Raw genomic sequence first — 25,636 nt, forward strand, 5'->3', positions numbered from 1 at the left:
TACGTGTATATTTTTTGCTAAGATTAATCAAATAAATCACAAAATGTACTTATAACAAATATAATGTATTTTATGAATAATAGTGTACAAATAATATTAATTCAAATAGAAAATTATAACAGGGAAAAAACGATAATTTAAATATAGTCAATTTACTTATTTTAGGATTAATTTTTATTACTGACGCCAATTCCACACAATAATTTTTTTGTCATTACCGCCAGTTATTACAAATTTGTTGTCTATTGTAATTATTATTGCTGTTAATGGTCCTAAAAATAAAAAATATAATTTGATTTCAAATATATAAAATTGATTTAATACTTGCTAATAATATATATGTGTTTATATTCCACTGACCTTTATGACATTGAATTTTGGATCTAAACGAAGCTCCATGCGAATCCCAAAGCGAAAGATAGCCTTGATTATCACCTACTAACAGTAATGGACCGTTCCAACCGAAAGCCATCGGTTCATTATCTAATGACGTACTGTATATTCTCGTACTCGTTTGAATATCAAATACATTTATTAATTTGTCACTTGCACATGAAATTATATTTTTACATTCTGCATCAAATGTCATAGCATTGATTTTCGACTCATGATCTTAAAAAAATTATGATTCATTTAAATAAGTTTAATTATTATTTCCTACAATATATTATTTGAATGAAAAAAATTTGGGTTGCAGTCAACTAGTCAGACTGACAACATTCCGAATTAATAAATTATTAGAACTTGCAAAGTTGATATAAAATGTAATTTAAAATAATTAATTTTACAAATTTTTAAATTCCGAAAAATATAATGTTGAATAGAGGAAAAAACTAAAGCTATATTAATAGAATCTTTTAAAGTCACAAAGTCTCAATAAATTAAAAAACATAACAACGAAAATTTTACGCCAAAATGAATGAACAGATGAACACTCATTTAGCCGAAAAATGTAAATATATATTTATTTGGATGAGTAATTTTCGGCCGTATCATTATTCGGATGAATATAGGTCGGAACGAACCTTTTTCGAAATTAAATTAATTTTAACTCTTGAGGAATATAAGATTTATGTTTATCTATATTCAAGAGCTCGGTGTTTTATAATTTACAAAATTGTTTTTCGGCTGATATTCTATTTAAGCTAATGTATTTTATAAACTTTGAATGTAGCGGAATTTAAAATTTTCTAGAGTTTTGATAATTCGAAATGCTGTCGATCTGACTGATTGACCGCAACCTAAAAATTTATTACCTTTCACCATAAAATGTAAATTATAAGTATCCATGTTCCATAAAAAAATTTCACCATCTTCGGTGCCTGATACCAATAATTTTTCATCTCTAGTTATAAAAAATGTTTTAATTAGAGCAAATTATTTATTTATTTAAAATATTAGATTATGATTATAAAAAAAATGGTATACTTTGAAATACTTAAGCAGGTAACTTTTGAGTCGTGATCAAGTTGAGCAATTAAACACTCATGTGGTTTAATTTTTGTACCAGATTCATAGCTGTGCCATATTTTTACAGTACAATCCCAAGATCCAGAGATGAAAATATTTTTGTCGGACTAAGTTCTAATGATGATACTGCATCTTCATGTCCCATGAGAACGTCAATTATTTTACCAAACTCTACATCATAAAATATCCTGCAATAATTTTTAAATATTTTATTTTCTGATATAATTTAATTAATAATACAACATAAATTACTTTTTTTAATTGAAATATTAAAATTACTTACAATGTATTATCCCATGATCCAACAACTAAGATGCTTTGATTATTTTTAGTTTTATAAAATATACACGAAGATAAAGGTAAATTTGATAGTGATATGCTTCGTGTTAATTTTTTAGTACTCATTGAGTAAATTTTTAATACACCATCGTGCCCAACTGATGCAATATTTTCTGGATCGCTCATAAAATTTATGTTACTTATTACATCTTTGTGGGAAGAAAATATAATATATTGCTCAAGCGATAAATTGTTCGCTTCTTCTTTGCTTTCTATAAATAAAATTTTATTATAATTATAAATGAAATATCGCGTTCCAGATGCTAAAAGGGCGTATACCGGCAAAAGGTCCCTGTGAAAAGCCATAAGGGCGTATAAAAAAATTTTTTTCGGCAATCGACTTAGTATTGTCCGAAATGTGAAAAAATGCTAAAAAAATTTATACGCCCTTTTGGCTCTCGGGAACCACCTCGGATGCCATAAGGGCGTATAATAAAAATTCTTTTTTTTTGTCCAACAAATTTTTTTGCATTTTTACACGTTTCACACAAAAATACGTCGGTTCCCAAAAAAAATTTTTTTTCGGAAATTAATGTATTTTTGTATGAAACGTGTAGAAAAGCAAAAAAATTTTTTTTCAAACTAAAAATTTTTTTGGACTTGAAAAAAAACAGAATTCTTATTATACGCCCTTGTGGTTCCTGAGTGCCATAAGGGCGTATAATTTTTATACGCCCTTATGGCATCTGTAACGCGATATTCTCTGTAATTAAAATTTTTTTACCACTCATCAAAACCGATCGACTTAATGATAAGTCAGCCAATAAGTTAATCGTATTAACAAGACGTTTTGGATGAGGTAATGTAAAAACTTGTTTAGGAATTTGTCCAAATTCCATGATTTGGACTTCTAAAGCATGACGATCATTAATGTCTTGAATGGTATCTAAGTTTACAGCTCCTTCGTAACACAGATGAAAGAATACTGCAATTTTAAATTGTTAAATTAAAATTTTGATTTTATATCAACTATTCATAATATTGTACTAGATATATTTTACCATTATTGGCTTTTTCAGCTTCTGCGCCTCTTTGTTTGTAACCAAAAATTAAATCAATCCAGTGGTGAAGATTTTCGGATACCCAATTACTTTCCAAAGCATCTCGTAATTTTTTAACAAAATCACCAGGTCCTAAAAATATTGTTATGAATCTAACTCTGTTATATATCTACTTAGTTTTCACTTGAAAATTTTACCATTTGCCCAAGGTGGTAGCAAGACATCGTTAACTTTGGTCCCATCAAAACGAAATCCAAAATCAATACCATAAGTATTGACGAGGAAGTCACCATTGTTACTTGGATCATAAAACTCAGGAACAAGTTCTTTGAAGTCAGACATATTTGCCAATACATTTTTCCACACGTCCGCTACACTGTCGGTGTTTTTTTCTTGTTAACGAGCGTAACAACAAATTGATTCTGCTGAGTTAATGAAGCAACCACAGATTTGTTGAAAAAATTATTCTAACTCTAAACCCCCTCCTTTTTTTTTTTTTTTTTTAATTACCCTTTTGATTTTCAATTTTTAATTTTATTTTTAATGTTTTTTTTTTTTTACTTCAACCAAAGCAAAAGCGAAGACATAGAAATAGATTTTTTAGTATTTTCTATACGTTTACTTACTTGTTAAACATTCGATCAGGATGATCAAATCTACCGTTTTGAAGACATAACATGTACTGAGGATATTTCCTTACTAGATAAAATAATACGAATCCAGGTGCGCTGTAGTGAGATCCATACAAAAAATTTTTACCAGACATTTCGTCATATCTTTCCTGTGAAAAATAAGTTTTATGATTATTGTTATCAATCAATTAATTAACATCAAGATGAATAGAATGATCGATATACTTTTAATCGTTCTAATCTACTCGGTTCTAAGGCACCGATAGGTTTGGTTAAATCACGATAATTTTTTGGATCATTGAAATCTATAGTAGGTGATGAATAATCCTGGAGAATCCATGGCATTACAGGATATTGTGTTAAATCATGAAATGTTCGATCAGCTAAACTACAAGAATAAAATATTAAAAAGTTTTTCCCTCATGAAGATTAGAATGTTTTTATTTTTTCTGGTTAATAATTACCTATTAATGTATAAAAGATACTCATAATTAGATAAAGCTCCATTTTGCCATTGTATTGTCATTTGGTTTTGTGGCACAATTTCAAGCTCAAGATCTGGCTGATTTAATAAATTTTCATAAAGTTTATCACGATCCTCTTGACTTTTTACTGATAAAAATAAATATTCAACTTTATTTTCAGGAAGTTTGGTCCATTTTATTTCTAATCCCTATAAAAAATATATATATTTTTTTTTATTCTAACGCTTTTAACTTCTACTTTTAACAGTTGATTAGCAATAAATTCTTACAATTGGACGTAATAAAAATCTTCTTTTTATAATATTCTTAACATTTTTAATATTTATTTTTAAAACTGGATGCTGCAAAAAAATGAACATATTAATATTTGTTTAACAAATTAAAAATATTACACATGATAAAAAAATTACAAAACCTGATCTAAATTATTATATGGCTGGAAATATATTCGCGAATTTGTCAATAAAACTCTTCCAGGATTAATAATTAGAGGTAATACTTTACTAGCTTGTACTTCAAATACAACTTGTTCATATAAATCTTCAAGCCAAGATGTATCAAAATTAAATCTCGACTGTCTTGAATGTACGATAGTCATTATCTGAAAATCATAATTAATATTATTAAATTAATATTAATAACAATCTCATATTTGAAGTAAACTTTAATAACCATAGCGTTTTGTTCAGCCGTAGGCAATGTTGATGCTCGCAAAAGTTGCATGATATGTGGAAGACAATCGTCTGGATTAGCATAATTAAATGATAATAAAAAGTTTACTTTTTTATGTACAAATTTATACGGTTCTAAACGATTTCCTCTAAGCATTTCAGCATATTGTTTACACGCGATAGTCAGCACGTTTCTGGAAAAGTGTTAAAAATTTGTTAATTATGTTAATAAATTAAATATTTTCAATTGATAAACTAACGACATTTAGAATGAAAGTTTGTGCAAGACCTTAAAAATCATCTAGACACATGAGCTCAAATCAGTAGAGATCACACAATATTTTTTTCTTATAATTCAAGTTAACAAATTAATACTTAGAAAATATTTTTAAAGATTGCATTCATAGTTTTTGACAGTTTCCATATGAAAAATTAAAAAAATTTTTTTTTCCAATACTTTGTATAACACTGAAGTTGACAGATATTAAAAATTTTTTGGAATTTTATAGCAATTAAATTATTAAAAATTCAATTTAATTAAAAAGTTTCACATGAGAAAATTAATAAAAATTACAAATGAAAATTTTTGGAAACATTTTTTTATTGTAATTAATTTATTTAAAAAATTTTTAAAATTGACAATTGGCCGCTAACTTCAGTATTATTAATTTATCATGAAAAATTAAGAAAATTGTCAGATATCTGGGAATGCTTATATCATCTTGAGATCTTTTTGATTTTGTGATAAATTGAGCATTATGTTAAGAAAAATAAATCTTTACCATCATACTGCAAGAAATTATGACACTGAAGTTGACAGATATAAAAATTTTTTAAGATATTTACAGCAATTAAATTATTATAAAAAAAATTAAATTAAAAAGTTTCACATGTAAAAATTAATAAAAATTACAAGAGAAAATTTTTAGAAACATTTTTTTTATTGTAATTGATTTATTGAAAAAATTTTTAAAATTAACAGCTGACTGCTAACTTCAGTATTATAAGAAATTATGAAAGAAAAAAAAAAACTATTTACCCTGATTCGTTATTTTCATCTTTGATACATTCAACTGATATAATTTCCTTCATTTGAAGTTTTATAAGTGGTTCATTAATATCTTTATTAACAAATACTAATGATTTCGAGCATAATTTTAATCGCCCATCCATCCAGTCATACTTTTCAGCATCTGATATTTGATTTAATTTTATTCGAACACTGTAATCTTCAAAAAAAATTTCACCTGGCTCCAACAGCAGCATAGAAAATCTAAAATAAATTTATAAAATAAATATACAAATAACTAATTTAAAAATTAAAAACTTTTCAAAAAATTTACCGTTCTTTGTCCATTCTTGACGTTTATTTATTTATCATTTTTTATAACCTTAATAATATGAACTGTTCGACGTTTCTACTGAACAACTTTATTGATCTTTTTGTTTGTTTATTTATTTACAATGAAATTATTTTCACAAGATTTAATTATTTATAATTATGATAGAAATAAAATTTATAACTTATGTCAACTACATCTTACAAGATGTTGGCTCTTTTTCTTTGTTTGAGAACCACTGATATATATATATATATATATATATATATACATGTATATACATTAATCCGAACAAAAACAGTTTCACTTGTATATATGTAACATCTCGTGATATAACTAATAAGAGCAACCGTACTCTAGGTTTAACTGGCGTCACTCTTACATACTAATTTAAAACTAAATTATTATATACGTGTTTGGAAACGTAATAACTCAAATCAACAAGTTAACGTCGACATCTGCAAGATTTTCGACACTTGCACTTGCGTCATGCCCAATTTAAACCATATTTTGCCTCGAAAGATTCTCTAGAATAGATGCCATATGTGAGCATGTCACATTCTTTAACTCCAGCCAAAGTAAGACGCAACCAACTAGTAGTAACGTCAAAACTTCTTTTGGAATCATTGATGTTAGGAGGCAACACACCTTCTTTTTCATTGAACCTATCGGGCATATCTATGGCAGCAAAGATCTTATCAAGTTTAATAATAAGACGAGGATTATCTAGATCTATGTACAACCTATCATTAGGAAATCTAGAAGTTATAGAAAATGGAGCACATAAGATGATGCTGTCAAAATCACGTCTATAATCATCTCTAGATGCTTTCACAAAGAACTGAATTCTACTAGAGACCAGTCTCCAGAACTCATCATAGCGAGCAAATCTATGTCTTGACATCATCTCCATATATGCTGGGTAAGGATTGTATCTACCAGCCATTATTTCACGATTAACTTCCGGGTTTCTAAATATCTTATTGCTATCCAAAGTGGATGTTGTAGCGCCGGAATCGTACTCTCTTTTTGCGTCGAAGTAATCTCCTTTAGTTACTGGTAATTTACTAGTTAATTTGTCTTTCTCACCAGTCATATTTAAATTTATACCCTTAAAACTAACCTAACCTAACTCTACAGTAGCTCTAGCAGCAACAACAACATTTAATGACTATATACACAGCAAGACAAACACAAACAGAAACACCGAACACAAGAGACATGATGGAAACAACGCTCCAGCCCACCACGGGTATAGAATTGTAAAACATACAATTTTCATTTATGCAGTATTTAAGCGAATTGGTGTCAATATCCACTTCAACTTTCCCGGATGCAAGAGCTCTAGTCACATCATTTTCACGATCAGTCCACCAGGCTTCCTGCTCAGGAGTATTATACCAACAATTGTCCCCGTATCTAGGACCACCAAATACGCAGGCAATTATATGGCGTTTAGGTTTCTTCTCGATAGTGCAAGAACTACCTCCCAAGCGTGTCCATTTGTGAGTGCACTAGTGACATAAGCACTTAACTATTCCTACAAACCTTCCCTCGTCGAAAGTACCAGATAAACATGTCATATTTAGAAAGTTATCAACGTAAATTGGTTCATAACAAGGCATGACTGATCTTATCGTTGTTGGACGTACATTTTGGCATATTGTAAAACCACCAAAAGTCTGGCATTCTCGTACAAAAGAAGGTCCGGTCGTAGTGTTAGCCTTCAACGTGGTAGGGCAGATAGTAACAGAGTTGATGTCATAGCATCCGTCGTTAATGAGTGTGTCCTTTGAAGCATTTGCATTTATTAGTGGAATTGGAGTTGTACCGTCCATTGGCATAACATCCGCAATCGAAACGGTTGTTGGCAGACTCCTTGTTTCTTGGGTGACAAAAATCACGATGGTAATAACACTCATAACAATTCCCTTTGCATTCATCTTTGTTAGAACTACTAAAATACTTTTTCAAATTAGAAAACATTTAAATAATTATAATCTTAAAAATAATTTTAACTTAATTTACAATACCGGTCTGTTAGGATCGTTACATAATAATCCTACAGACGGTGTTTTATATAAAGAATGAAATAGTTTTTTATTATTTACAGTAGTGTACAAAACATCTATCAACTTTCCGAGATCATAAATATTTCCTTTATAACGTTCATATACAGCTATATCCAAGTTGGGAGCAACGGATTGGTTTAACAAGGGCGACATCATATCCATACAAGATATTCTGTATTCTTCCACATGATCATAATTGACCATATCTCTGCGGCCCAGCTTCCCTTAGCTTAGTAACAAATTTTAAAGGATCCGGAACGAAATAAATCCAAGATTCTGTCGGAAGTAAAAACTTCGAACAAAAATACGGTATGCTATATTTATCCAACAGTTTTGATTTGAAATTGAATAAATCTGCAATTCTAGCAGTTGGGTCATAGTCATTAAAGTATATATAAAAAATAACGACAAAGAAAATGACACTATCATCACCCGCCAGCACTATGAGAAGTATCTTTTTCATATCATAACAAGCTAACAGAATACACAATAAAGTCATAGTGTTGCCGGGGAAAGTCATAGCGTCGCCAGACCTACGTTGAAAATTTAAAAAAACAAAGAAATTATTACAAGAAACAAATTATTTAAAAACTGATATGTAGAAATAAAAAAAAAAAAAATAAAAATGCAATTTTGTTAAAATAATTTTTGGAACAAATTTTTTTGTTAAATAAAATTAAAAAATTGTGTGAATTTTGTTCTTTTAACGAAATGATAAGTAATCAATTAATTTTTGATATCTATAAAAAATCGATGTAAAGCAAATTGACTTAATTAATTATGACACTGAAGTTTAGCAGACGTCTAAAAATTTTTGATTTTTTTATTAATTAAATTACAACTAAAAAGATATTTTTAAAAAATTGCACTTGTAGTTTTTCAAGTTTTTACATATGAAAATTTTTTTAAATTATTTAATTGAAACTTTTTCAATTAAAAATTTTTAAATGTCGGCTAACTTCATTTTCAAAATTGATTGGACAATAAAATTTACTCATTCCGTTTTAGAGAACGTAAAAAAATTCCTTTGTAAGAATATTAAAAAAAAAAAAAAAAAAAAAAAAACGAATTTTGTATGAGAAATAATTAATGAGATATATTTTTAAGTATATAATTTAATGTCATTAAGGCATCACGTACAATTTTTGTGAATCCTAAAAATTTTTATAATTTTTCAATCTAATATTAATATTTACAGTTTTATACTTAATTAATTAAATATATAGATAAATTTCCTAAAACAATAATTTACAATCTATTAACAATGTAAATTATTATCAGTTGATTAATAATAGTGAAATATCTTATATTAGGAGAAAAAAGCAGCAGTAAAATTAAAAGTAAAAAAATGGTGCATTTAAACCTAAAAAACGGCTTAAACATTTTTACAATATATATTAAATTTTTAACATGAAATATTTTTATTATTATTCTTATTATAGAATTAAATATTTAATCTAAATCGAATCTAGACATATTGTTTAAACTGCCTGTTTTTACTTTCGATATTCTCATCTTTTCAAATGCAGTCATTAAATCATTGTGGACTATCGGCCGCAAAGTATCGTGATATTCTTCATCATTACTATTTGTGTTCACCAAAGTTTCATCACTGTGAGCATTTTCTAACATATCATGAAATGAGCTACAAATAAATATTTTTAATTAATACTTCAATACATCCTTTTAAAAATAAAAATATAATATGCAAAAATTTTTAGCTTACTTTGGGTGTTCTCGTGAATAATCACGAACACGATACAATGATGCTGTACGGCACATTTCATGTAAATCAGATCCAGAGAAACCTTCTGTTAATTTAGATAATTTATCGATATCAACGTCTGTATCGATAGGCTCAGTTTTCAAAATAAGCTTCAGAATTTCTGTGCGTTGTTCTACAGTCTATAAAAGAATGTATTAAAATTAGTACCTCAGTAAATTGTAATTAAATAAATAAATAAATTTAATTATAATTGTCAAAAATACTGACTGGTAGGCCAACGTGAAATGTGGCAGGTAATCGTCTGAGAATGGCGCGATCCAAATCTTTTGGTCTGTTAGTTGCTCCCATTATAATTACTGTACACGAAGGATCAGTGATTAAACCATCCCACAGTGACATAAACTGTGCTTTCATCATAGCAGTTGCTTCATGATCTTGAGAGCTGCGTACTCTCAAAAATGAATCTAGAAATATTAATTTAAATTTACTAAATTATTTAATACTAGCAACCTTGCAGTCACTATGTGACTGCCGTGACTTGTGAACTATAAATAAATAAAATTTTGCTTTATTAAATAATAACTTTTATTAAATTGAATTGTACTTTCTTAAATATTGACGTTTTTAAAGATATAATCTCATCCCGATGTTACACTCATCACGAGCTTTCATTTGAGTACCCACATGCATATTGATATATTTTTTTTCATATATACATATATATTAGGGTGTGCCGAAATGTAATTTCCGTGAAGAACCTTTTAAAATTCCGCTTTTAATAGGGGGAGTGTTTGGGCATTTCCTGAGATATTTTGAGGGGAGGATTTATTTGATTTTCATAGAATTTTTTAGCAGAAGCTTAGTTTGGGCATTTCCGCTGAAAATTCAAAATTTGGCGAAAGTGCCCAATTAAATCTGCTGTTAAAAGTTATATGAAAATCAAATAAATCCTCTCTCCCCAAAATATCTCAGGAAATGCCCAAACACAGCCCCTGTAAAAAGCGGAACTCAAAATTCCAATTTTAAAAGATTTTTCACGAAAGTTACATTTTACCACAACATAATATATATAATATATAAAAATATATGAAAAATTGATGTGGGTACTTAGCGTAGTACCTCCGCGAAAAACATATTGCAAGAAACTTATGGAATTTTTTTTTATCAAAAGATAAATATATTAATAATTCACCACAAAAATTTCAGATCAATTCACCACCCCGTTTTTGAGTAATTAAATTTCGAAATTGCATTTTTTTACATGTATGGAGATATAGGGAGATGGTAAAGTTAGTATGAAATCTTCCGTACTACTCGAGTGATGCAAATAGATTTCATACTAACTTTACCATCTCTCTAATATACCTCTACGTGTAAAAGATGCAATTTCGAAATTTAATTACTCAAAAACGGTGAGGTGAATTGATCTGAAATTTTTGTGGTGAATTATTAATATATTTATTTTTCGATAAAAAAATTTCCATAAGTTTCTTGAAATATGCTTTTCGTGGAGATACTACCTTGAAAGTTCTCAATGAGTGTAATGTCGGGGTGATCTTATATCTTTAAAAATGTCAATAGTTCACAATATACAAGGTCATTTCTTAATTACGTATCGAGAGATAGAACATTTTCGAATGCAGCCTAAATACTTATCGTCATAAATTGACTATTGATGAGAATGATATGAAACCTTGAAAAGGCACAACTACAGGTCAAGACTTTTCTAGGGATACCAAATTTCACCATAAAAACCCATTTTATCAGATAAATACACTGACCACAAAATTTTACTTATTTTCTTAATAATATAGATGATGATGATTGACTAAATATATAAAATAATTTTTTTTAACTTACCAATTTCGTCAATAAATATTATACATGGTTGTAATTTTACAGCTAGAGAAAATACAGCGTTGGTTAATTTTTGACTTTCTCCATACCATTTATCAGTAAGCATGCCCACATCTAAATTGATAAAGCAAGTGCCACTTTCGCGAGCCGTTGCTTTAGCAATCATTGTTTTTCCACATCCAGGTGGTCCATGTAAAAGCACACCCTTTAAATACATTGAAAAATTTATTAATTTCAATAATATTAGATTTTTTAATAAAATAAATAAAATTATTTCATATAACTTATGTATTTTTAATATTTATACCTTAGGAGCTTGTGTTAATTTCGAATCTTCGAATAATTTTTTTCGTCTAATTGGAAGTATTACAGTTTCTTTGAGCTCTTGAATTATTGTATCAAGCCCACCAATATTATTCCATGATACTGGTATATCTTTAGGGTCAATAAGATTAGCTGCAATCAACATTTCATATTCAGTTAATTGGTAGGTATCTATTGATGCAGTAATTCCCAATTTTGCCAATTGTTCTCTAGCCTAAAATAATAAAAACACAAGTTATATTAAGGTTAGAATATAAGGAAATTATTTATGAAAATGATATAGTAAATAAGTAAATAATTATATCAAACCTTTTCTTGAGTCTTTTTTCTGGTTTTTGTTATTGGATCAATTTGATTAATCATCCATCTCATGCCAAAAAAACCAAATGCAGTAATTAACGATAACTTTGCAACTAATGAAAATATTTCATAGCGTGATAACGTTCCACCATCCGCAAGACTCATTTTACAAGTCTAATAATTAACAAATATATTTTAAGTATTATTGCTTTAATAATTAGATTTAATCATAAATGTTTATTTTACTGTAAATTGATTAAACGTGTAACTTTTATTATTCACATAAATCAATTGAAACATTCGAAATTAATTTTACATTAAGAAATGGGAATCACAAACCGATAATTGACTTTTTTTGTTTATTAACGTTACGGTTTTTTTACAAATTTGAGATATTTTTTTAGATTTAAGCACAAAGATTATGAATTTTAGTTGTTAAATACAATAATCATTTAAGATGGTATATATCTAAACAATACCGTAACAAAACGTTTAAATTATTGTGGTTCAACACGAGGACAATGCGAAATACGTAATGAAAAAATGGAAAAATTTTGAATCGGTTATTGTGGAAATCGATATTAAAATATTTTAAATCGCAGCTGCGATTAATCGATTGGTAAAAACAGCAATATAACAGTAATATGCATGTGCGGTGTAATAATTGGCACTAATTTTAAAATATTTTTACATGGGCCTAAATAATTCTTGATATTTTACCACATTCTCTGTATGATTCTGTTAGTGAGTTACGAAAATCAGCAAATCAAAGAAACCCTAATTCCATCCCAAGAAGACTTTAGGTAATGAAAATTAACTTAGCAGATAGTTGATAATTTTAAGAGTTTTTGTAACAAATAAATTATGGCAAAAAAAAATTGACATTTAGAAATTTAAAAAAACTACAAATGCAATTTTTTTAAAATAATTTTTTTGAGTAAATTTATTTGTTAAAAAAATTAAAAAATTGTCAAGTGACAGCTAACTTTAATGTCATCTTTATGTATTGGCGAATATCATCAGGCTATGTATATTTTTTCGCATGTCCAAAAATCAATTAACTGACGATTGCAATAAGAGGACCGCTGAGTTTTTTAATTTTGATGAATTACGTGTATTTTATTCAATAGCCTCTACTTTAGTTTCTACTCTATAAGCTTTAGAGTATAAAAGTATAAAAGTATAAAAGTAAGTCGAAGCATAAAATCCTTCCAATCCTTACAATAAAAATACATGAGAGTGTAAAGTTAGTCAATAGTCGAAACTTGCAAAAAAATGGGACCTGATTCCTTATTGGTCAAAATTAAAGCGCGCGCCTAGCACGCTATTCAAATTTCTGGTTAAGTATAAAAACCAACATTTTATGCAATATAATTTTTTATTTATACAAGTTAGATATTTTCTTGTATTTTTAATAATTTACATCAACTGGAATTCTGTTTCTTGAATATTTTTGTGTTAAAAATTTTTGTGTTTAATATTTAACACTTTGATGTGTAAATTTAACATTTATTGTGTTAAATTAACGCAAAAAAGTGTTAAATATTTAACAGCAGGTATCCACAATTGCAGCTTTGTATTTCTCTCCAAGACAAAGAAGAATTAAAAAAAAAAACGCTCTGCTACGTAATAGATTTTTTAATTAGCTATTTCGTAGCAAAGCGTTTTATTCGAAATTCTCATTTGTTTAAAAGAAAAACATAAAACTGCAATAGCTTTATAATCATGAGTACAACAAGGATAGTACCGTTTCCTGCAGTGAGTGCGATGCGAGAAAAAGAGGGGATCGGCTGTTAACATAAAAATTTTTAATACAAAATTTTTTGACGCATTGACGCAAAATGTTTGACAGTGTAGGAGTGCTACCATAGTTTAGTATTTTCGCCCAGGTAGATTTTATAAGGGTGTAGTTCCTCCAACTGATGTCAATTTTAGTCAACCAAGGACCTGAATTTCCCTTACTACTTGTTGTTGTCAAGTCGAAAAAAAAGACTTGAAACTACCATCGTCAGAAGAAGTTAAGAGCTAGTATTGTAAAGACAGTCTTACAGTTCTTTGATCACTTTTCATATCTTTTGGTTTTTATTTTATGCATTACGATTTTTATCTTATACCTTCAGTTCTTTTTATAATAAAAGTGTAAATTCAGTTTGTTTAATAAAATTAAATTTTAATCGATCACTTAATATTTAAAGATAATTACTATTATTTAAATTTTGTATAAAAGTGAAATTTGAAACGTGTTTGCGTGCGCACACTTTTGAATTCTGAACGACGCTATAGGGATTGAGAGAGAACTGTAGAGGCAGCACTACTGCTGAAAGTGGAGCGCCCTGGTGTTATAAATATAAAGCTTAGTGATGTACACAATGTAATAATCAGTATTAGTTGACATTAAGAATGCAAAAAATAATTAAATTCGGGTTCTTGCCGGTCAAAAATACCCTTATTAGGGGTCAAAATGACATCAAGGGTAAAAAATTATTTGAGTCAGGACACGTTTTAAACGTTGTGGAAACAGAAGATTTAAATAAACACTCAACCATAACCTGCTCAGTTGTCGCTCAAACCAAAGTTTCCGAGGTGTACAATATAAAAATTCATGTTAGTTACTAATTATTCTAACAATTATTTTATACAATATTAAAAATATGACAAATCTGGCTACATCGAAGCTTATTTAAAATTATTTTTAATGTTCATAAATTTACAAAATTTATAATTAAATATAAACCTAGTAAAAAGTTTATGACATTAAAGTTAGCAGTCACTTAACCATTTTTTAATTTTTTTTAATAAATAAATTTGTTCCAAAAAATTATTTCTAAAAAATTTGATTTTTTATTTTTTTAATTTTCTAAACGTCAATTTTTTTTCTCATGTTCTTTGATTTAATTTATTTATTCACAAAATTCTTAAAATTATAAGATATCTGCTAAATTAATTTTCATAAAAGTTTCGAAGTATAGAAGTAAATTTTATTCCAGTTTTTAATGAAATAAAAAAACTTGACAGATTATTTATATTTTTAATACTAATTATATTGTTTAAATAACTTTCAGTAACTTAAAAATTATTATATTTAGCTTGACGATAATCGAAATATTATAAGTGCTAACTGCAACTGTAAAACTGGAGTAGCGCAGCAATGCAAGCATATATGTGCCGCAATACACTTCGTTAACTCACCGGATTCTGCAGCTAGTAAAACTAGTCAATCGCAAGGATGGGGTAAACCCTCGCATCGGCAGCTTTTGACGAAGACATTATCAAAATTTATTTCAATTAGATTAAAAAAAAAATTTATTTAATAAATTTGTTATTGTTTTGTATAGCACTTGCCACCACTTTGCTTTACATTTTTCCCGGCAGGTGGCGTCAAGGTCATCTTTCTCAATCCCTATACTATTAATACTATTAAACAAAACACAAAAGCGATTTATTTTCCGTGGTTTAAATCTCAACGATTCCTTTAAAAATATTGAAAACTGAGTAAATACGATTCATTTAAATAATTACTTAGGTTTTAATTGTATTTCAAGAATATTATTCTTGAATAATAACATTAGTTGTTTTTTTTTTCTGTATAGGACGCTATAAACTCTCAAGCTTGAAATATTAGAAACATCCATAACCAATTAAAAATTTTAAAATGGAAGGTAAAAATACCAACAGTTCTAGTGAAATCACGTATAAGTGGGATCTACCGAATGAGAAAAGTTCTAGTTTTGATTGGGTAGCTTCGGAATATTTCAAGTTTCCTAATAATGATGATTTGAAATTTTGCATGTACTTCAAACGGAATACTGGAGCTCGTTTGAAAGTCAAGAAGATAGGAACTCTCAAAGAAACATTTGACATTCAACTGAAAATAGGAGATAGTAAGATACAAAGTACAAAATTGGTGGGTTCAAAATCATTCACTGATGAATTAATATTTAAAGACATTAATTCTAAAGGACCCTATACAATTAGTTGTAAAGTACAATTTGAAGGATGCAATAAGTATGGAAATATTAATGTTCCAATACTACACAAAATGGAGAGCTATTTATTTTCATCCGAATTAAGTGATGTTACTATAAAGGTTGAGAATGAAACATTTTCTGCTCATAAAATTGTACTAAGCAGTAACAGTCCTGTACTGGAGACAATGTTTAACACGCAAAAGCGAAAAAAATCCATTAGCTTTAATGGATTTGATAAAGTAACTATTGAAGAAGTACTGAGATTTTTGTACACCAAAAAAGTTGAGAAAGACGACGACAGTAACTTACTCTTAAAATTACTTTCTTTCGCTGTTAAGTATCAAGTTAAAATATTGATAGATTTTTCCGAAAACAAGTTAATAAAAATCTTAACCGTTGATAATGTGATTGAAATACTTGTAGCAACTGATAAATATGATTTGGTAGATTTTAAGAAGAATGCGATGAGATTTATGATTGAAAATAAAGAAGACATTGAATTCACTGATGCAATCAAGCAAGTCAACAATTCAAAAGTAATATGGGAATTTTTTTTGGAACAAAGTGGAATGAAGAACTCAGAGAATGATGGTTCATTTGATAGTGACCAAGATATGGATTAATTATAATTTTATTAATTATTTTCAATTACCATCATTGAGCATTAAATCAAAAAACATTTTGTCTCTATTAATTATGTGTTTGTTACCGTTTTGTGAGTAAATTATGGTTAGAGATATATATATTTCTGGATATTTTTATAAATATTGTATGAATAAATATATATTTTTCTATTTTTATATAACAATTTGAACGCCAATCGGCATTATACAACAATTAACATATTTTTTAAATTATAAATTTTTTAATTCTGAAATTTTGGCTCGAAAATTGCACAGAAATAAGTTTATTTGGGGACGCTTAGAAAAAACTAAAAAATTAACAGTGTTATTAATAATATTGCAAAATGTGTTTCTTGAGATTAGAGCAAAAAGTCTGGAAGGAGCCACCAAAAAAGTTTACAGAGTCATGCAGGGATCACCAGGCTGGAGATTCTGTTGCTTGATCCATTTATCACGTAGTTTCGACTTGAATTGGTGATTTTCAATAGCCGGTTATGTCTGAGCTTTCGATCGTTAGTGACAAACTTAAAGGCATTGTAGATGTCCGGTGCATCAATGAGATTGTTGAAAATTTTATAAAATAAAGATCCGATCTGCAGCCTTCCGTCGATCAATAAGCCTATTAATCCCATTTTGATGAGAATTTTCATTTTTTATCAAAAATTTTAGAAATAATTTTCTAACTTTATTTTTAATTTAATGGAAAATCACAGTAAATCATTTTTTAAACATGATATTATAAAATTCCTAATATAAAAAAAAAATTTGTCGAATAATTATACTCTCTTTCCATTTTCATATTTTTTAATAATTATGGATTTTTTACAAATTGAAATTATTTTCTATCATAATAATTTAATAAGTACGTACTTTTACCCTAATTAAAAAATAATACTTTTATTAAGAATTGATGTTCTTGATACATGAATATATCGCGTTACTTATGGCTCTAAGACAAAAAAATTTTAAGCCAAAAGGGCGTATCATTTTTTTTTAATCGTAATTAATTATTAGCCTTAAAAAAAAAAAAAAGTTATAACGCCGATAAAAGTAATGACTTTTCAACTTATTTTATTAAAAAAGAATATGGATTTGAATTTAAAAAAAAAACAAAATAACAATAACATTCTATTTGAAGAAAATGTATTTGCCTCAATTCCAAAATTTTTATTTCTATTGATCCAAAATAATTATGTCTCCATTGATAAAGTCTAATGAATTATGTTAAATTGAACAAATTACAAAATCATATCAGATTAAAGTATTTTTTCAAAGTTTAGATATACAAGCAATATATATTTATTATTTTTTACTTTCAGAAGCAAAAGATAATGATAATGGAGACGGCATCGAAGTACTGCCTAGCTAAATTGATATTTTAGTTTCTTCTTTAATCACATACATATTCAATTCAAATAAAATGAGTAGGAGAGTCATTATTTTTTACTAGTGTTATAACTTTTCTTTTTATTTTTTTAAGGCTAATAATTAATTATAATTTAAAAAAAAAGATACGGCTTTTTGGTTTTAGAATTTTTTTGTCTTAAAGCCAAAAGGGCGTATACAAAAAAAATTTTCTTATTCACTTCTCGTACAGATCTAAATGTTATAAACATTTATGAAAATTAACTTAGCTGTTAGTTGATAATTTTAAGAATTTTTGTAACAAATAAATTACGGCAAAAAAAAACTAATAAAAAAATTTGAAATTTAGAAATTTTAAAAAACTAGAAATGTAATTTTTTTAAAATAATTTTTTGGAGCAAATTTATTTGTTAAAAAAAATAAAAATTTGTCAAGTGACAGCTAACTTTAATGTCATAAACATTTTTAGGTCAGCTGGAGTAAAAAAAATTATTTTTAAACGCCTTTTTGGCTCCGCAGAGCCAAAAAGACGTGAATGTTGAGATGCGCTCTTTTGGCATTAGTAACGCGATATTTCCTTGAAAATTTCCGGGACCGTACTTTTTTGTCTAAAGAATCAATTGAATTGATTAAAATAATTTTTATTTAAATCACGTCTTAACTTTAAATAAAAACAGATATTTATAATCTTCTTTCAAATAATTAATATGTTAAACTGTTAACTTTAACAAATTCTTGAGACAAGAAATTCTTGTCTGAATTTTTATTTTTATTTTTTCTCAGTGTATTGATGATTTGTGAATAATATAGTAAAATAATTATAAACATCACTAAAACGAATTGTACTGATTTGATAAAATATTGCTGTACATAATCTATATATATGTACTCTTTTCATTTTAATTAACTCACATTGATTGAACAACAACGAAAACCGTAACATAATAACATCAGTCTATCGTCGTTAGAAGCGATGTTTAAATAAATGGAATATCAAATGCAATCAAACATCGGCGCGCGCGCAAATATATTCTCCTGTATATCGACCACCGTCGAATTCGTCGACGAAACTTCGTCCGACGAATTAGATACTCTTAGCTCGTAAATTGACAACATTTACAATAGTGAAAAATTTTTTTATTTTAATTTTCATTACTGATAACTTTGGCCTTAGATGCATATAAACTGCATATCTTGTGCATCGTATTGTCTAGATTAAGTTCTTTTATAAAATCTAATTAGTTTGTTAAAAAACATTGTTACATGAAGATGTTAAAAAATGGTGTGTAAAAAATTTTTGTTTGAATACGATGAAAAATTAAAACGGCCTGAAGAAAAATTGTGTTCTGAAGTAAAATACTTACAAAACTTATTATTTTTAAATATTATAATTATAAAGTAACCAGTGTTTGAAATAATTGTTCCTGAGCAACGTTAATTATTTAAGCAATAAATTTTACTGAAAAATTTATTTATCTTACATGTCATATTTTTATTCGTTAATTAAATTACAGTTAATATGTTTAATTGCAAGTGCTTATACATAATCGCAATATAAAATTTATTTTAATAAATACTATGGTAAGATTTTTACTAATTTTTATTTTTAAATTTATAAAATTTACCTAAAATAATTTAAATTTTTGTATTTTTTAAAATTGTAGAAGTAAAGTACAAATAAAATGTACAATATTTTTATCACATGCAAGTGGATAATAAATAATATAAAATTGTCAAAAGTACTTGAAAAAATGTGCAAGAAATCATCATCAACGAATAGGTAAAAAATAATATACATAAAATTCAAAGAATAAATGATAAGGATAAAGATTAATATATTTTCTGTTTTGTGTCAGATAGTGTCAGGTCGAGGATAATATGTGACTTTTGAAAGAAACATGTCACAGCAACGTTATATGAATATTCAACATGAAAAAAACTTTAAATGCAATGTTGGCCTAAAAGTCAGGACCTGGTACTTGGGTATATTAGGTTTCTTGATCGCTTCGTTAATAATAATAAATAATTTTATTACTAATCAATTTAATAGTAGCATCGATCATTTTGCTAATGTTTCGATACAAGGTAAAGTTTGAAAAAATATGATATTTTTTACTTCATTATTAATTTGAAAATATTTAACAAAAACTTTTTTTTTTTTTTTAGATAATTTTATAGAAAGAGAACAACGAAAAATTAGTTTAGTAACAAATACAGTATTGGGATTTATTGTTCATAAACAAGGATGTCAAATAGCAGAGCTCGATCCATTCAACGAATTTGCGAAACATTTTATGGAAACAGAGAATTCGTTGGAATGTGAATTTGGAAATCAATTACCTCTTGTTGAATCTAATGATACGGCTATATTTATAAACCCAGATGCTCACAATCAGTATTATAATGAAACAGAAACCGCAGATTGTTGTTGGCGGATTTTCGAACGTAAAAAAAATCAAGATAATTTTGTAAAGTAAGTATTGTTTATTAATTAAAAACAAGTAGTGTAAATAATAAATACATTGAAAACGTAAGCCTGGATCTATTAAAACAATCTTAAGTATTTATAATAGATTGACGTTATAATAAACCTTATTAATTGTTTTAGAATTGTAACGATATTAAATTGTTTAGATAAAACATTAATTGCATATAATCAGTGAAAATATTCTTTCACACTATTTGATGTTTAAGAACTCGATAAATGTCTTATAAAAAGCTTTTATTAAAAAAAAAAAATTTTTTTTTTGTTCTTCAAAACGGACTAAAATAATTTAGTAGGAAATAGAGTTCTCTAAAAAGAAAGTATTTTTTTTTTTATATAAAATTTTGATTTATAATTAAAAAAATAAAAAAAACTTATCAATCACCTTTTTTTAAAATATAAATGATTTCTTAAATCGAATGAAACAAATCAAAAAATTTTCGGATTAATGAATGAAACAATCTAATTGATATTTTTTGACAGACCTTGAAAAATATAAAGACACTTAATTATTGACTTGTACTAAACAAATCAATGAAGAAATTCTGTGTTAAAATTTTTATGAAATTTAGATTTATGATAATCTCAATGACCTCATAAATCAGAACGAAATTTTTTTCTCTGTGCAGATATTTATCAAGCCTCAGAAGTAGGTTGCTTGTAGCTTCTAAAGAATTTTTTATTTTATTGAGTTTTACGTTTAAACCTTTCGGCTTAAAAATGTGGGATTTTGATGTCTTTTCTTATTTTCTATTTTTGTAAAGAATATTGTAGAGGCAGTAACAAATATTTTCTTGTACACTGAAAAAAAAGTTTAGCTTGAAACAAGATAAAAATTCTTGAACCAAGAAAATAATTTTGAAGAGTTTCATTGTTTTGAATCAAGACCAAAAATTCTTGAATCTAGTAAAATTTACTTAAGCCCAGAAAAATTTCTTAGTTTAAGAATTTTTCTATTCAAATCAAGAAGATAAAGTTCTTCAAAGTTATTTACTTGATTCAAGCAAATTTTTTTTTTTTTCTGTCTATGATATTATAAGCACTATTTAGTAAATAATTCGAATTTATTGTTTTATATGGAGCAGATCCTTTTCAATGTATTGCAGTAAAAATTTTAATTCATTTAAAATACATTCTATTAATTTTATTTTATTATAGATATGATCCATCGTGTCACAAATTTAATAGCTCAACAACTATAACAGCAGAATTCATAAAAGTTGAATGTTTTAAAAATATCAAACAAATATATCGTGACTATCATTTCTTTGTGCCACGAAAACCTATTGTTGAAGAAAGATGCCATGCTGTCGAAAAAAAAACGAAAAGAAGAAAGAACAAGACACAAAATGGAAAAAGATGATAACAACGATGAAAATCATCTAAGCATTTTAATTCTTGGATTAGATTCAGTATCACGAATGAATTTTCACCGTATGATGCCGAAAACTATCGAAACTCTCAAGTCCATGGGTGCCATTGAAATGATGGGTTATAACAAAATTGGGGATAATACTTATCCAAATCTTGTATCAGTTTTAAGTGGATTGTCAGAAAAGAGTTTCGATCAAATTGTTGGAACAATTCAAAATTACCATTTGATAAATGTCCATTGATATGGAAAAACTTCAGTAAGTCAGGATATCGGACGATATTTGCCGAAGATGCATGTGCAATGACAACATTTAATTATCTTAAACCAGGATTCCGAAATCAACCAACAGATTATTACTTCCGACCGTATTGTGTAGCAGCAGAATCCGATATAGGCAATACGCACAAACTTAATGCGGATTTATGTGTTGGTACACGCAAAACATTTGATAATTTATTGAACTACACTAAAAAAGTAGTTAAAGAATTCAATGGTGATCGTTATTTTGCATTCTTTTGGGAAGCTAGTTTAACTCATGATTTTTTAACTACCCGCAATTGGGTGATCTTCCTTACAGCGAATCAATTAGTTATCTAAATAATCAAGGTTTCCTTAATAATACGGCACTTATCGTAATGAGTGATCATGGAATGCGATGGGGTGAATTTCGACAGACTTATCAAGGAAGAATTGAAGGTAGTCTTCCTCTAATGTTTATTAGTCTTCCAGAATGGTGGAAGAAACAATTCCCGTTAGCAGTAAATAATTTACAACTAAATACTGTCAGTTTAACTACTCCGTACGATTTTCATGAAACACTAGTAGATTTTTTGTACCCCGAAAATCTAACCGATGAAGTTATTCTGAGCCGTATTAAAAACATGTCGAATGATAAAAATAATTCATCATTTCCACGTGGTATAAGTTGGTTTTTAACAATACCTGATGAACGTAATTGCTCAACGGCGGGAATACCTGGACATTGGTGTATGTGTCATAAGAGTACTAATATCTCACACGATGATTCTGCTGTTAAGAATGCTACTGATTTCATAATCAATGAATTGAATACAATGGTTAAGAAGTATCCACAGTGCTCATTGTTGAAGTTAAGTAAAGTTATTGATGCTAAAGTATGGAGTGCTCATGGTGAAGAAAAAGACAAAGATGAAGAGAGATCGGTACCATGGATTGATTATACAATTGCTATTAAAACCATACCGAGCAACGCAATATTTGAGGCAACAGTGAGACATGATAATACGGGTAATAGTACAATAGTAGGTTCTATTGGTAGACTGAATTCATATGGTAAACAAAGTTCTTGTGTTGATGATTTTACCATGCGGTTATACTGTTACTGCGGTTAAGAAATTCAATTAACTTTATACATGATCCAAATTTAACGCATACAAGATATATGCATATATTTTATAGTATCGTTACTATGATGATACTTATTGAATCGTTTGTAAAAATTTATTTTTTAATGTTTGTATGATATTCAATTTGATTCAATTATTTATATTGACGCCAAGTTTATTTATTTTTTCATTAATTTGTGAAATTACTTAACAATCTATTATTTTCAACGCTATTAATATTCATTTTTATTCAATCATACACAGTAAAAAATTTTGCGTCATTGCGTCAAAAAATTTTGTGTTAAAAATTTTTATGTTAAATATTTAACACTTTTACGTGTAGATTTAACATTTGTTGTTTTATTTATTTTTTTTTATTTTATTTATTTAATTTGTATGCCAAGGCAATGGCCGAATGGCAAAAATATAAAAATATAAAGTACATGTAAGAGTATAAACGTCTCTAGATAGGTATTGTAACAATATTGAGATTTTGCTAACACAAATTTAAAAACAAACCGAAAATTTAGGAAAATATAATCAGTATTTTACAATCAAAAGAAATATATATTTTAATGATTTGAATCGTCATCAGTGAAGCCGGGAATCAAGTTTTCTTTAAGCTCAAGGTCATGGAAGACCTTTTAAATTAACAAAAAAAAATATTAAACTAACACAAGAAAGTGTTAAATATTTAACATAAAAATTTTTTGACGTGTTGACACAAATTTTTTAATGTGTGTTCATAATTGGTTAAATTAAAAAAATAAAAGACACAATGTAATAGTATGGTGTCAAGAGAACTATTAAATTTATTTGATAATTATTGTGATAATCAATTCGAATCACTTACTTAAAAATATTTAAAATATTATAATCTACTACAGATAGCAATATTTTCTATAAACTTGATCGACTTTAATTGGTGCTATTCCCACAGTTGAATTTTCTTTAAAATTAAGATAAAATCAATTTTTTTATTGTTAGTTTTTAAAATATCTCAGTTAAAATTATTAAAATTTTTATCAGTAGCATGACGATATGACGCCAACAATTGTTAAGTACTCTGTTTTATTATTTTTAATTTTCTAAAAATATTTAATTGTAAAAAAAGTCATACTAAAAAAATTTTTTCTACTGTAAATGTTGACTTTCAATAAAAAATATTTAGTTAATAATTTATAAGAATATATGTAAAAGTAATAGTCATTTTAATTGCCAACTCACAATTGTTATTTTCAGGAGTATCATAGACTTGTGATGGATTAAAAATAATTGAAAACGTGCTTCAACTCTACTATAAAGGATCTTCTATTTAGTTCTATTCTTAACTGTGAACAGTATATACACTGTTATACAAAATTAAAGAAACTTATTGATAAATTTTATCAATTATTAGCTTTAGTTACCAATTTATCATTTAAATTATTGAATTTTATCATTAGATTACAAAAAAAAATTGATCTCAAAATTTTAACAAGTAAACTTAAGAACGGTTCCCATCTTTTTCTCTTCTTGGACTCATAAAAATCGTGTACTATTTTTGTCGCACTCGCAACAGCAAATCTATTGCAGATTCATTAATTTTTTTTTAAGCAAATGAAAATTTCGTAAAAAACGTTCTGCTAGAAAATAGATAATTAAATAATCTATCGAGTAGCAGTAAGTTTTTTCTAAAATTTTTCTTTGTTTAGGAGTTAAATTTAAGTAAGGAAATAAAATAAACTTGCATTTATTTGCTTTGGATAACATTATTTTCTGTACTAGTTTTTACCGGGAACCATAATAATAAAGCACGAACTTGATTAAAATATTTCGTGATGAATTATCTGAAGAAAAAAAAAAATTCAAATGTAAAATTGATTTCAGGATGCATAAGTATTTATTCAGAATTTTGTTAATTTTTGTAGTTTTAACACCCATACTTAATTACTATAAAGTGAGTTTGAATAATAATCAAGACCAAATGTCTAGCGAGCTTTATCAAAACAAAATATGAATTCTTCTATAATGTAAGTATTCTACAATATTCTTTCGCATATTTTAAATTATTAAGTCAACATTTTAGGTTTCAAATTTGAGTCAATATTTCATAACTTCGTTAATTCACTTAATATTAAAGCAGAAGTAAAAATTGTGTGTTTAAAAAAAAGACTCAAGTATATAAAAATTATTATTTTTTTGTGCCCATAAATCTGTCAGTGGAAGAAAGATGTATTTCTGAAAAAGAAAACGAAAA

At 27.1% G+C, this 25,636-nt stretch overlaps 4 protein-coding genes across 6 annotated transcripts; 2 read left to right on the forward strand and 2 right to left on the reverse strand.

Moving 5' to 3' along the window:
• Positions 1-46: 46 nt before the first annotated feature.
• Positions 47-6,176, reverse strand: LOC141536607 (protein FAN). The gene is given in 17 exon segments (XM_074257249.1): positions 47-272; positions 361-612; positions 1,257-1,345; positions 1,429-1,573; positions 1,576-1,658; positions 1,754-2,021; positions 2,534-2,734; positions 2,811-2,942; positions 3,008-3,186; positions 3,437-3,591; positions 3,668-3,830; positions 3,907-4,115; positions 4,197-4,268; positions 4,343-4,528; positions 4,600-4,792; positions 5,638-5,871; positions 5,942-6,176. Coding segments are annotated over 17 exon segments (2,670 nt in total). The 5' UTR covers positions 5,956-6,176; the 3' UTR covers positions 47-177.
• A 2,983-nt stretch (positions 6,177-9,159) lies between these two features.
• LOC141535723 (outer mitochondrial transmembrane helix translocase) lies at positions 9,160-12,670 on the reverse strand. The gene is made up of 6 exons (XM_074255819.1): positions 12,227-12,670; positions 11,901-12,131; positions 11,597-11,798; positions 10,004-10,200; positions 9,737-9,915; positions 9,160-9,655 (listed from the first exon to the last, which is right to left on the reverse strand). Exons 1-6 carry the CDS (start codon positions 12,380-12,382, stop codon positions 9,463-9,465), a joined length of 1,158 nt encoding a protein of 385 aa, XP_074111920.1. The 5' UTR covers positions 12,383-12,670; the 3' UTR covers positions 9,160-9,462.
• Positions 12,671-14,496: 1,826 nt separating this feature from the next.
• LOC141536348 (speckle-type POZ protein-like) lies at positions 14,497-17,489 on the forward strand. 3 transcript variants are annotated; one of them, XM_074256814.1, is made up of 3 exons: positions 14,497-14,821; positions 15,304-15,709; positions 15,808-17,488. In XM_074256814.1, the coding sequence occupies exon 3, from the start codon at positions 15,870-15,872 to the stop codon at positions 16,806-16,808; it is 939 nt and encodes a 312-aa protein (XP_074112915.1). In that variant the 5' UTR covers positions 14,497-14,821; positions 15,304-15,709; positions 15,808-15,869; the 3' UTR covers positions 16,809-17,488. The 3 variants fall into 3 exon arrangements, with proteins under 3 accessions (XP_074112915.1, XP_074112914.1, XP_074112913.1); XM_074256813.1 differs by having other exon boundaries at positions 14,497-15,709; positions 15,787-17,489; XM_074256812.1 differs by having other exon boundaries at positions 14,497-15,709.
• A 382-nt stretch (positions 17,490-17,871) lies between these two features.
• LOC141536345 (uncharacterized) lies at positions 17,872-25,617 on the forward strand. The gene is given in 8 exon segments (XM_074256810.1): positions 17,872-19,754; positions 19,838-19,953; positions 20,030-20,258; positions 20,340-20,646; positions 21,817-21,960; positions 21,962-22,209; positions 22,212-22,568; positions 22,571-25,617. Coding segments are annotated over 6 exon segments (2,076 nt in total). The 5' UTR covers positions 17,872-19,754; positions 19,838-19,953; positions 20,030-20,071; the 3' UTR covers positions 23,404-25,617.
• The last annotated feature ends 19 nt before the right edge of the window (positions 25,618-25,636 follow it).

This window comes from Cotesia typhae, unplaced genomic scaffold, assembly GCF_013202065.1.
Source record: "Cotesia typhae breed Kobodo isofemale line unplaced genomic scaffold, CoteBio_Ctyphae scaffold_152, whole genome shotgun sequence".
In the NCBI taxonomy this organism is placed as follows: domain Eukaryota; kingdom Metazoa; phylum Arthropoda; class Insecta; order Hymenoptera; family Braconidae; genus Cotesia; species Cotesia typhae.

Excerpts from the sequence above, each read along its gene's own strand:
- LOC141535723 (XM_074255819.1), bottom strand. The coding sequence starts at position 12,382 with ATGAGTCTTGCGGATGGTGGAACGTTATCACGCTATGAAATATTTTCA. Across the intron at positions 11,799-11,900 it reads AATTAACACAAGCTCCTAAG|GGTGTGCTTTTACATGGACC; the intron begins GTATAAATATTA and ends ATGTATTTAAAG. Across the intron at positions 10,201-11,596 it reads AATATTTATTGACGAAATTG|ATTCATTTTTGAGAGTACGC; the intron begins GTAAGTTAAAAA and ends TAATATTTCTAG.
- LOC141536348 (XM_074256813.1), top strand. The coding sequence starts at position 15,870 with ATGGAAGGTAAAAATACCAACAGTTCTAGTGAAATCACGTATAAGTGG.